A 12796-nucleotide genomic window follows, 5' to 3' on the forward strand; every position below is an offset into this window, starting at 1 on the left:
ATACAGCAAGCTCTCTCAGACACAACCATTCTTACTGCCATGTGATGCCCTTGCTAGGTCATGATTACAGGGGCCCTGACCAGATGGAGACACAGATGACAGGCTCTCAGGCACACCAGCACCCGGAGCCGCAAGCCACACAGCCTTTGCTCTTCCCAAGCGGCAGGTGTGGCGTTTAGAAACAGCAACTGGAAACAGGGCAGCGCGTTCTCGACACTGCACCAGTGGTCAAAACTATGATCATCGCTGAGTTAATAAAAATTAAATGAAGCTTCCATTGAGGAAGATGGAAGCTAGACTACATTTCCAGGGAAAAGACACAGATTCTTTAAGGGGTGAGCTTCCTAAACACTTTCACACATAAGAACAGGTGACACAGAAACCAAAGAGACAAATCTCAGAGACGGAAGACGAGGAGGACAGGCAGTGAGCGCTCCATGTGAACAGTTTCGGTTTGGGGTGATAAGAAGTCTGGAACTATCTGTAGTGATGTTTATACCACACTGTGGATGAATTCAGTGCCAACAAATTCCACACTTTAGAACAGTTACAACAGCAAATTTTATATATGTTTTAAACAAAATTTCAAGTACCATAAATAGATAATATTTGAGTGCTTACTTTTATATTGAGCATTTCATGTGCTGGTCTGCAACAGCGCTACAAGGTAAATATTATTATGACCTCGTCTCATAAGCGGAAACTGAGGGTTCATGAGTAATGTGACTTTCCCAATGGCACACAATTTGTAAGCTGGGAGACCAGGATTTGAAGAGAAACGATCTGCCCCAAGGCTGGCTCCCACAACACTAAGATCAACTGGCACTCACAAAAACACTAACGTGAATTCCCTAAGGCTGGATAAAGTGGAAAGCCTAGGAATTAGTGAGTTTAGGTAAAATCAATGAAAGCCTATACTAATCCTGACTCTTCAGAGCAGATTTGTGATAAAACAAGAATTCTCAATTGCTCTACACCCCTAAAATATCCATACCTTCATTTTTCATGATGTAGTGGACAATCTGCCCAACAGTGTCACTATTTTCATTAATGCTGTCATTCAGTTCTGAAAGAGAAGAGGGGAGAGCATGTCACACCTGGCCACTCACAGGAAGTCACTTAGACATTCAGTCTCAGAGCCCAAGATAGCACTAAACAGCTTCCAGAAAACTCAGCAGGTCATGCGGGCTACAGAGATTCTAACTTCCTGCCTTCAGACCCAAACTTTCTAGTGTCACGTATTGTTGCGCTTATTGGCATAACAAACATAAAAAGAAAGTACCGGACTTATTTACCAATCTCTTCTCCGGATCAAATATCAACTCATTTTGCACAACAGTATAGAAATGCACTCACGGACTCTTGACTGCCACTGTTTTTCTCATCATTTCCTTATGCCCTTAGAGGAAATGCAAAGAAGAAAGCTAATAAAAGAAACAAACTCCCTTAGCTTTTCATTTCAGCTACTATACAAATTTAAGAGTACTGATTTATTTAAGTGAGTTAGTCATTCTTATTTATAAAACTCTCTTATGCTTTTGAAAATATTTCCTGATTATCTAATTTTTTTTCTAAAACTGGGAATCAAACTCATGACCTTGCACTTACCAGCCAAGCACTTGAGCTACTAAGCTAAATCTCCAGCTCCATTATCTAAATTTTGACCCTGGTTATCTGCCCACAAAGTACACTTTGGGGTCTCTGTGATAAAATGTGATAGTCATTGAAAAAGTATCAAGGCTCCAATCAGACTGTATAATTTGTATAATGTGTTTCACTATACCAAGAACGAAGAGAGAGGGTGAAAACCTCTATTCTAGCTCACCAAGAACAACCAAGGTGTTCAGGGGCCACCCTGGGTTGGCTACTGTCTAAACATGAACATGCATGTGCAGAGGCACAGCCTGGAAGTGGATGGCCAAGCCAACCTACACACAGCAGTGAACGAGCAGGGGGCAGGCCCCACTTTCTGTTGACAAACATTCAGCTTTGGTTTGGTCATAAGCTTACACATGACTCATCCTGCCCATGTTCTGCCTCAGCCTTAAAGGTCAGTGGGGGCGGAAAAGATAAACAGTCCAGCAAGCTGGCAAGGAGTGAGGAATCTCCCCTCTGTCATCCTATGGCTTTGCTCTGTGACCTACTCCAAATGTCATCTCTCTGCAAAGATTGCCCATATGGGGCTCAACAGGATGTGGAGAGTTACCTACTAATACTCAAAGCCCAAGTTAGAAAACCTCCTGAAAATATGACTGGAGAGAAATGACAGGAAAACAGGATTCATGTCTCAGATTTATCCAAACACTCCCTAAGACTCCAGGTGAAAGAAAGGAAGGAACATTGCTATCCATGCTAAGGCACTAGTTCCTACCATACTTTACTGTTCTGTTCCCACAGTCATTTACTTTATAAACATACATGTCAATCATGCAGACTTAAGACAAAACAACAATGCAACACTACAGAATGCAAAAGTAATACTACAAAAATGATGAGACTTATTTAACTTTCCCACTATTCTTATTAGAGTCAGATTCAGTCATAATTGTAAGGATTAATGTTTACTGAGAAACCGTATGTGCCAATCACTAATGAAACTTCTCTCTAAATTGCACAACCATCCTACAAAGTGGAAATTATTCTCATTTAAATAAAATTAATATGTCAATTACATGAATTAGAAATAAATTTCAGCTTAATTATATACAGCAGAGATTCCAAGCACAGGTACCTTGCCTCAGGTCACAGGACCAGTGTAGGTAAATACCACATAGCCAGGAAAGCAAGGTTTCAACTCTAGTTGTGATTCCTGGAAAAGGTACACTTCTAAACCGAGCTGTGCCTTGCAGAGATAGGAAGTATATATGCATGGCTTCTTAGGTAAAAACCGTCTCACTATTCCTATCCCACCAACAGAACCAATTCAGGTTATTTACCTATCTTTTCAGCCTTTTCCTGTTCGATATCTTGCTCAGCCTCTGTGGTACAACGATAGCCTTTCTTCTTAAGCAGGTGACAGATGAGGACGCCAAAAAGACCCATGATGAAGAACACAGGGACAAGCGCATATGCAATGTACTCTGGGTGTCCATTCCCAGTACTGTTAGCAGGTGACGGGGTCGTCTCTGTCCTCGAGTGCAACATGTGGCTGCCACCATTGTCTACAGGAAGGAACAGGCACAGCCGTGTTAGATATCTGCGAGGGGCAAAATCCCTGATGACCCTCAGGAAATGTTCATATTAAATTAGTGCCCACACAAGTGGAAAATACCGTGTGGTTTTTCTTACACGAGAAACCCAAACTACAAATAAAGAGCAAAATAATAGACAGTAAGAAGTAGAAAGACAGATTTTTCTCAAGTGAGAATGGGACCAAACAATGCAGGGAGAGCAGAAAAGAGGGGGCATAGTTAAAAAGCCATTAAAATTTGTTATGTACAGGTACCAACTTCACACAAGGAATTATGTACCATAAGCATGTACTAATAAAAATAAATAAATAAAACATAAATATGCAATCAGTGTCTGTGTGCTCCCCAAACCTCAGGCCTGCCAAGAATGTGCGGGTGAGGGTCCCTCAGCCTAGCACAAAAGACAAGAACCCAGGATGGGACTGCAACTGCCCAAGTTCCTGCCTTTGCCATTCACACACTCGGTCCCACTCTGAATCACTTTTGGCTTTTTAAACCTCTTGAGGTCAACTATTACGTCTTCATCTACTGAGAATCCCTAGAGAGTATGCAATGAAGATACAGGGTTTTAGTGATGTATTCAGGATAGAATATGCACATAAGTATTAAGAGGCCTTATAGCATAGTACTCAGTGGTTAAAAGCATACATGCAGGGTCCCTGGATTGGACACCCAGCACCAGCATTCAGCAGCTGTGTGATAATGAACAATGATTTAACATCTCAATACCTTCATTTCTTACACAGTATCTACCCACTCTCGCAAGGTCAACGTGAAAATGAAACAAATGACTGCATGCAAAACACTTAGAACCATTTCTGAAACATAGCAATATTTACTGAACATGACTATGTCACAGAAATATGAAAACATGACCTTCTTGCCAAGCACCATGCTAGGTACCTGGGAACAAGTGTATCACACTAAGCAAAATAGACAAAGGTCTTGCCCTCATGGAGCTTATTTTTTACAGAATTTAGTAAAGTAACATACATAGAATGTAAAGAACATGGAATAATGAGGCAGAATAGCAATATAAAAAAGGAAGCCTGTGCTTTTGTTTAACCATGCATCAATCATTTATTGCACCTACTATGTGACAAGCCCCCTGTTGGAAGCTGGGAAGAACAATAAGCAACATAAAGCACAGGCTCTGCCACCTCAGAGCTTGTAGGTAGCATCAAAAACAGGCTCTGAGCAAGTTAGCACATGGACAGCTCATGACAGATGGCAAGAAATGACGCAGAAAGAACATTCAGTCACTGGGGGAAAAATCACACTGGGGATCTATCTAATGACATGAAGAGGAGAGAAGCTGTTCTGTGAGGCAGCTTGGTTTAGAAAAGAGGGAAGATCAGCCACATCAACCAGAAGAAAGTGACACAGTGGCCTGTGGGAATGCCACATGGCCACTGGAATAAGATGGAAAAAACCCAGAGCAGCCAATCGTAAGGTACGGCTGATTAAGAGAAAGATCAAACAGCACAGAAAACCCTGAAAGTATCACAATATGGACAAATAAAGAGAGAAAGACAGCAAGGAAGGGAGGGCTCAGAGAATAAAGACTCAAGGAAAATGTGGAATTTGGCTGAAGAACTCTCAGCATCTGCAACATTATTGTGAAACAACATGGGGCTTTCCATATCAAGAAGATTCATAGATACCACTTAAGAAATGCAGAAACTAGAAAGCTAGAGACACTGAACTATAATGTTTCTCAACAATATTTGGTAAGAAAAGAATAACTGCACTGAACCAAAAAGTAGTGTGAACTGAGCAGAGCGCATCATGGCCACAAACAGTATCAAACAAAAGCTTAATGCACAAATCAGAAGCCATGGAACAAAGGACCACCTCTCTCTCACAGGGACAAATCCACTGGCTTTGAACTGGGAAGCAAACTGTTTCCTTCAGTTTGTGAAAGCTGCATTCATTATTTTATCAGGCAACTTCTAATATTTGAGATAATCTTTACATTTTTCTCATTTCTCTCCCAAGAAAGTATATATACAACACACACTGCATAATGACAGTTTGATCGACAAGGAACCACATATATTAGGGTGGATTCCAAGATTATAATGAAGCTTAAGAATTTCTATCACTTAGTATTTTCACTGTGCCTTTTCTACATTTTAGTACACAAATACTTACCAACTGTGTGATAACTGCCAATAGTATTCAGTATAGTAATGTGACAGTTAAGCTTAACTATCAATCTGATTGAATTATGGAAAGGTGGGTGGATTACAGGATATTATAACCACTGATAGTCTGTTAGGAGATGGGTCACTGGAGGTGGTCTCTGGAGGACATCTCTCTCACTGGTGCTGTTCACCTGTTATGCTTCCCATGAACTAAGTAGATTTGCCCCACCACACTCCTCCACCATGTTTCTGCTTGGCACCTGGACTACTATGGACTGAAACCTTGAGCCTCAGTACTGTAAATCCCTTCTCCTTTAAGTGGTAGGTATCACGTATTTTACACCAACATCATGAAACCTAATACAAGTCACACGCTGCACAGGTTTGGCACCTAGGAGAAACTAGCTGCTCCTTACAGCCCAAGTGTGCAACAGGCTATACCACTGAAGTGTGTAAATACACTATCACCTAACAAAACAGTTCTCATAATATATTCCCATCATTAAGCAACACATGACTGTGTGCATGTGAGGTGGGGAGCTAACAGGACTTTAAAGCAGGCCAAATCACTTGCTCAAGGCCAAAGAGGGAACAACTTACAGAGACAGATTTCAACCCACAGGCTGACTCCATGGTGTAAATATATAACTGAGGCAGGCAGCTAACAGGACTCAGAAGGTGCTGCCCGATAAAAAACAAGCAGAATGTGTGGGAAACTAGGGTGAGACCCTATAAATGTGAGACACGAATTTGGTCCAGTGCAGCTCCGACTGTGGAATAGCCATCTCAGGTATGTCTATGTTGCTTTCCTGTAATAAGCTCATTTTATTTTATTTTATCTATACACTGGCCCATATATAATTGCCATCTTATATGTGGCTAAGAATCCATGCTAACCAGTGACACGTGTGTGTGTGTGTGTGTGCGCACGTGCATGTGTATATATATATATCCATCCCTAAACTACAAAATAAATTTACTGTCTAAATTAGGGTTTAACTTTAAGCCTTACTATCAGTAACAACCAGGAACATTTACTGAGCCTCATTTACAGTTCTAAATGTTTGATTGATTGAATGACTGACTGATTTTACCAATGAATTTTCCATACAATGGGAATAAGTGAAGACTTGAATTTTCCTCAGAATCACGGTCCATTTCAATCTGGTCTGGGTCACTGTTAAATTCTTTAAGTGGCAGTGGGGAAAATGGAATGAAAGCAGAAGGGATGAGAACCAAGCACCATCCCTTGGATCAGACAGCTGAGGATGTTTCTTCATTATGAATTTGACATCGAGTAAACCTTTACTTACACTTACTACATATTTACAAGGCTTTGTGATTCACAAGCATGTATAATTCACTTCATTTCATAATTATTGCACCATGAAAAAAAAATGAGCTATGAATCTCTGTTAAGGTATGTGGTACAGGAGACTGAATGCAGGGCCTGTGCACTAAGTGCCAAGTCAGTAAGTCGTCAGGGCTAGAGTTGAACTTGTGATCTTCCTGCCTTAGCCTCCTGAACACTGGGATTATAGGTGTGTGCCGCCATGCATGCTTTTCTTGAATCTAAATTCTTAAAATATATACATTATGTAGAGAGGAAAATATAGCACCATGGTTAAAAACGCAGACTACCTTACAGAAATGATAGCTTGGCCACTTAGTAGACTCAGCTTGGGCAAGTAATTTCATTTTCTTCAGTTTCCTCATCTGTAAGATGAAATCAAATGACCATCCCCATCTCCAATAACTTTATGACATGGCTCCCAATATTTTGATACTTCCGACCCTGAAGAGTAAAGTCTCTATCTCTTCCACCAACACACACGCTGTTCTGCTGGCCCAGAATTTGTCAGAGTTGATGCTTTGTCAATTTCCTGATCTCAGGTCTGAAGAAACTGACAGTTTCCTCTTCCTCTATTTTGTGGCACTTGCTAGTGGAACCCAGCAACTGTGCTGAGGACATCTTGCCTGCCCCCTGGACAGAGACCAGCAGTGGGCACTAACTTGCCAAACAGTAACTAAGCCGGCTTAAAAACAGATCTACTGCCCATCTTCAAGGAGCAAAGATGAGATATCTCTGATGAACTCAACCCAAATTGTTAATCCTTAAGCCAAACCAATCATTGTTGGTGTCTGACACCACGAAGCTTCTGAAAAATGTGTTAATGAGTAATAGTAACCACAGTCTACTTCATCAAGTCACTGGAAGGATTAAATATATTAATATGTAAACCACTCAGAAGAGTGATTAAGAAAAGCTTAGGGCTATGAAAGGTATTAGTCACCGTCATTATAGACTTGCACTACCCAATATGGTAGCCATTAGAGCTACATGTGGCTACTTAAATGTAAACTGAAGTTAGCAGAACCTAAAATAAAAATTTTAGTTCCTCCATTGTATTAACTATAGGTCAAGTACCCAGCAGTCACATTTGGCTAACAGCTACCATCTGGACAGGTCAGATAAAGAACATTTCCATCACCCCTACAAGTTCTGCTCAGCTCTGTTAAGGACTTACAGGGAATAGCTGACAAGCAAACTGTTGCTCGGAAAATCTAAGTTTTGAAAATGGAAAAGGAGAACTAGGAAAAAAGGGAGAGGGGAGGATCAGAAGGGGAAAAGGGATTAGATGATCAATACACTTTCCATCTATATTTATTTATTCACAAAATGAATATAATTATTAAATGTCAAACATATGCTAATTTAAAGATGGTACTATGATCCACCTAAACATTTTCATGAATAATAACTTATAAATAACAAAGTAATTATTTACAAATAATGCCTAAAACACTTGTTAATCTATTTATGCTTAGCTTTATTTTAATTAACACTAATAAATTGATTTGAAACACTGTCTCTCTTTCTCCTTTACCCGCAGATGAATCATGTCTGAATTATGAAAATATTATTGGCTAAGTTCAAATTAATAGCTAAGAGTCTCAGCGTTATTTTAAGAGTCAAAAAATAGCAACACCTGTATGTTTGATAACAGGATAAAAAGAAAATATGTTGATATTGTATCTCATTTGATGGAATAATATGCACCATTTAAAACTATTCATGAAGAGTCTGTGGAGATATGGTATCTACACATATAATGTGATCTAACTAGTAAACAACCAAATTCAAGAAGGAACTATATAAAGATTAAAATATTAAGTGATCTATACAGTAGAATAAAATTTATCTTCATTTTTTTCTGTAACTTTCTAAATTATTATGTATTACCTTTGTACCAAGGTTATACATATTTAAAGACATAGCACAGTGGTTTCTGACCATCTTCAAAATCTTGTCTCCAATTTCCACAAGCTCTTGGACCCCAAAGTAATGTATCAGCAAGTGACATGTAAAGATGATGCCCACGCCCAACACAGGGGACATTGCTGCTCTCCACTGAGATGGAAAATATCTAGACAAAGCAATTTTGTTCAATGTTATGCACTGAATTTTATCAACCCCAATCAAACTGAAATTTTTAACAACCAGTAGTCTAGGATGTAACAATATTTGGAGACAAGATATCTCTACAAAGGCAATCTAGTCAAAATGAGGTCACTGGGAAGATTCAGATCCCATTTAATTGATGTCTATACAAAATCTGGAGACAGATACGGACACAAGAAAAATACCATGTGAGGACTAAGGCAGAGACCTGATGACGGTTCTACAGGCTAGGAAACACAAGATGACCAGAAAACCACCATAAGCCAGGACAGACTCATGGAACAGAATCCCTTTCACAGCCATAGGAAGGAAGCAACCCTGCTGATACCTGGATCTGTTTCCAGAAGTGCATAAGACAATAAACTTAGGGTGTTTAAAGCCACCCAGTTGATGGAACTTCGCCATGTAGCTCTAGCAAACTAACACACTTGGCATGGGGAGGACATCATGACATCAGTTTTGAACAATGCTGTTGTTTGAATGTCCCCTCCAAAATTTACGTTGAAATTTAAAGGCTGTGGTAATAGTATTATGAGGTGGGGCCTTTAGGAAGTGATTAGGCCATGAGAACTCCACCCTTATAATGGATTAATGTCATTATCCTGGAAGTGATGAGTTGTCATGGGAGCAGGCTCCTGATCAAAGGACTAGTGTGGCCTCTATCCTTTCTCTCTCTGTTACACATACTCACTTTCCTTTCTCCCATGTCATGATGCAGCGTGAAGCCCTGCACAGATGCTCATGCCATGCTCCTGGATTCCCAGCCTCCAGAACTGTAAATCAAACACATTTATGTGGCTTACAAACTAATTGGTCTGTGGTGTTCTGTTGTAGCAGCCCAAATGGATTAAGACAAGCATGCAGACATACAAGTAAACAGGGGAACATCCAGAGAAAAGTTCACCAAGCAATGGCTCTGCTCCACCAGGAGCCAAGGAAACTCAGAACAGAGAAGATGGGAGCTGGGGGTTTAGCTCAGCGGCATAAGCGCCTGCCTTGCAAGCAGGCAGTCGTGAGTTCGATCCCTGGTACCGATAAAAAAAACGAAAAAGACAAAAAAAAGAAAAGAAAAGAAAAAAAGAACAGAGAAGTTTCCAGAAGCAAGGAGTGACCAGCTGGGTAAAATGCTATATGAGAGAGTAACTGAATTAGGAAGAGATTTTGAAAGTGGTGCCACTGCTATGCCAAATAGTGTGGAGGGTCTTCCAAAAAGTAAAACAGAACTACTATGTTATCCAGCAATCCTATTTCTGGATATGAATCCAAGAGAACTGGAATTAGGATTGGGAAGAGATACCTACTGTTTCATGTGGCATTATTCACAATAGGTATAAAAACCTACATACCTATTGATAGATGAAGGGATAAATTACGGAGTACAATCCAATGGAGTCTATGGATCTGCATATGCAATAACAGGGATGAAACAAAGTAAGTCAGCCACAGGAGAACACCACATGACTCCACTTAGGTGAGGTATCTAAAATACAGCACCTCTCCCAGTTATCTTCAGGGAACACATTTCAAGATTCACAGTGGACACCTGAAGTCACCACATAGTACCAAAACCTGCTCCATACTATGCTTTTTCCTATACACATATACCTAAGAAAAAGCTTAATTTTTAAATTGGGTATAGTATGAGAATAAAAATAAATAAAAGATTATAACAATGTATTACAATAAAAGCTACAAAAATGTGCCTAGATCTTGTACTTTGAACAACTTCTATGACTATGACAATATGCATTGTATTGATTATTGCTACTTTCCAGAAATGTGGTCCCTCTCTTAAAATCTTATTGGTCTTTAAACTTTCCATGTAAAAGAAGCCCTTACAGCTTCTCTTTGGCTTACCTGAATTTCTGCCTCATATTCTTCACTAGAGACCATTATTAAGTGAAATAAGCAGTCCTTGAATACAAAAACAGTGATATGGAAACAACCTGATAACTGAGACTACCACGTGACTGACTACCAGGCTGGCGGTACAACTGCATGGACACCCTGGACAAAGGGGAGATTTGCGTCCCAAGCCACATGAAGCGGGACACAGCAGGACAGCCAAAGATTTTATCACGCTACTCAGAATAGTGTGCAAATTAAAACTTATGAATATATTACTTCAACAATTTTCCTCTTAATATTTTCAGACCACAGTTGGCCACAGATAATTAAAATCACAAAGAGCCAAACCACAGAAAAGCCAAACTGAGATAAAGAAAGAGTAGAATGGTGCTTGCCAGAGAATGGGAGAAGATGAAACTAATAGTTGCCACTCAAAGAGTATAAAGTTTCTGTTACACACACACAAAATTTCTACAGATCTGACAGCAGTGTATTGTGTACCTAAAAATTTGCTGGGAGAGTCGTATTCATGTTAAACTTTCTTACGAAAAAACAAAAACAAAGCAATTTTATATATGATAGATAATTATACTACTAATCTGTATTCATTGAAAAGAACAGTCTATGTTTACGTTGTTTGATCACTTTTTCATGTCTATATCTCATTATCTGAAGATATAGTTTTTTTATCATGTCTAGGTCTTATTATTTGAACATAACAATACACAATATATTAACCATTGTTAATCTCCTGTTATCTTGTTTTCTAATTCTGTATCACTGTTTTTATTTTTTTCCTTTAAAAAAAAAAAAAAAAACCTAGAGGAATCTTTAGAAAAACTTGAGAAGAAAAAGCTACAAATTGGGTCACATACAACTTTCCTAAGAACACATGGGAAACCTTTGGTTTCTAATTTAGGAAGCCATTTGGAGTTTTTAAACTTCTCTCTTGCTGGATTTTACTCCCTATTTCTCTGTACTTTCCTGATATAAACATTCCTTTAAAACCCAAAAAATAAAAGAAAATAATTTGGAAAAAACAGAATAAAATGGGAAGGAAAATCAACTCTCAGAACAACGCCAGTCACAGCCCTTGGCACTGAGACCACCAGCAGACACAGACTATAAGACTCAGGTCTGTGGGCACACAGAGGGTAAGTCCTATAAGGATGGGGTGCAGCCATTTATAAGACAGTGAAACAGTGGGGTGGGACCAGGGCAGGACCCCAGGACCCCAGGGGAGGCCTTGGTTACTGTCATTTCCAATGAACCAAAAAGCAAGGCAGAAGCTAGATTCCCTGGGTTGAAAAATGGAGACAGTGATGTCAGTTCCCAGAAGCTTTCTAGGAGGTATGCACGCCCCATACCTCCACTTGTACTAACATGCTGGGGGAGTGTAACGCAGCATGCAAAGCCCAGGAGAGCAAGGGACAAGTGGAAAGTCAGCAGCGATAACATAAGGAAGTTATCAGTGTAGACTGAGAAGAGTCCAGAAGTGCTTGGCGTCTGACACCATTACTCCGCTATGACTACTAAAGAGTACTATCACAATCATAGAGCACTCAGGAGGCAGCAGTATGGAAGCATTTAATATTTATGATAAAGCTATAAAACGCTCACCAGTGTTATCCCGATGGGAATGTTATCCCAGATGGGAAAATGGAGGCACAGAAAGGTTAGGCAAGGCTCCCAAAGTCACACGGCTACCAAGTGGTGGTGCCTGGTTTCAAACCAGGTAGAATGGATCCCACTTGCTTGTTACCCTCACTGTCTACATAAGTAAGGTTACAAGAGTGCAGTACTCAACCATCAATGCCTGTTAAAAGAATATTCTAACTGCTTTTTTCAACATCTCATCATTCAGTCATTCTCTTCTGTTGAAATGCTAAAGGCTGGCTGTTCTCTCTCATTTTACAATTCAGTTTAGATGACAGACTCCCCAAACTTCAAAATCATGGGATTTGGGGCTCTAAGGAGCCCAGCAAGACACTTGGCATGTTTAGAAATCTTCCCTATCAGACAGACTCCAAAGCAGTTTATGAAGTGAACAACTGTAAATGTGTCCTCAGTCCCCAACCCCAACCCCACAGCTCACCCTACAAATGTCATACCCTGGGTCCCCACAGCCTAGCTGCCTCTCCAAGAAC

General features: G+C 39.9%; 1 protein-coding gene across 1 annotated transcript in view; it reads right to left on the minus strand.

Moving 5' to 3' along the window:
• Positions 1 to 12796, minus strand: part of Rell1 (RELT like 1) — a 64426-nt gene that overhangs the window by 29659 nt on the left and 21971 nt on the right. The window contains exons 2-3 of the mRNA XM_003471534.4: positions 2937 to 3161; positions 995 to 1066 (exon numbers count right to left, since the gene is read on the minus strand). Of these exons, the coding sequence (XP_003471582.2) occupies positions 995 to 1066; positions 2937 to 3161 (297 nt within the window). The remainder of the gene's footprint in view (positions 1 to 994; positions 1067 to 2936; positions 3162 to 12796) is intronic.

The sequence above is a fragment of the Cavia porcellus genome, unplaced genomic scaffold (genome assembly GCF_034190915.1).
Source record: "Cavia porcellus strain 051 isolate PalLab524CR breed Dunkin Hartley unplaced genomic scaffold, mCavPor4.1 scaffold_30, whole genome shotgun sequence".
NCBI classification, from domain to species: Eukaryota; Metazoa; Chordata; class Mammalia; order Rodentia; family Caviidae; genus Cavia; species Cavia porcellus.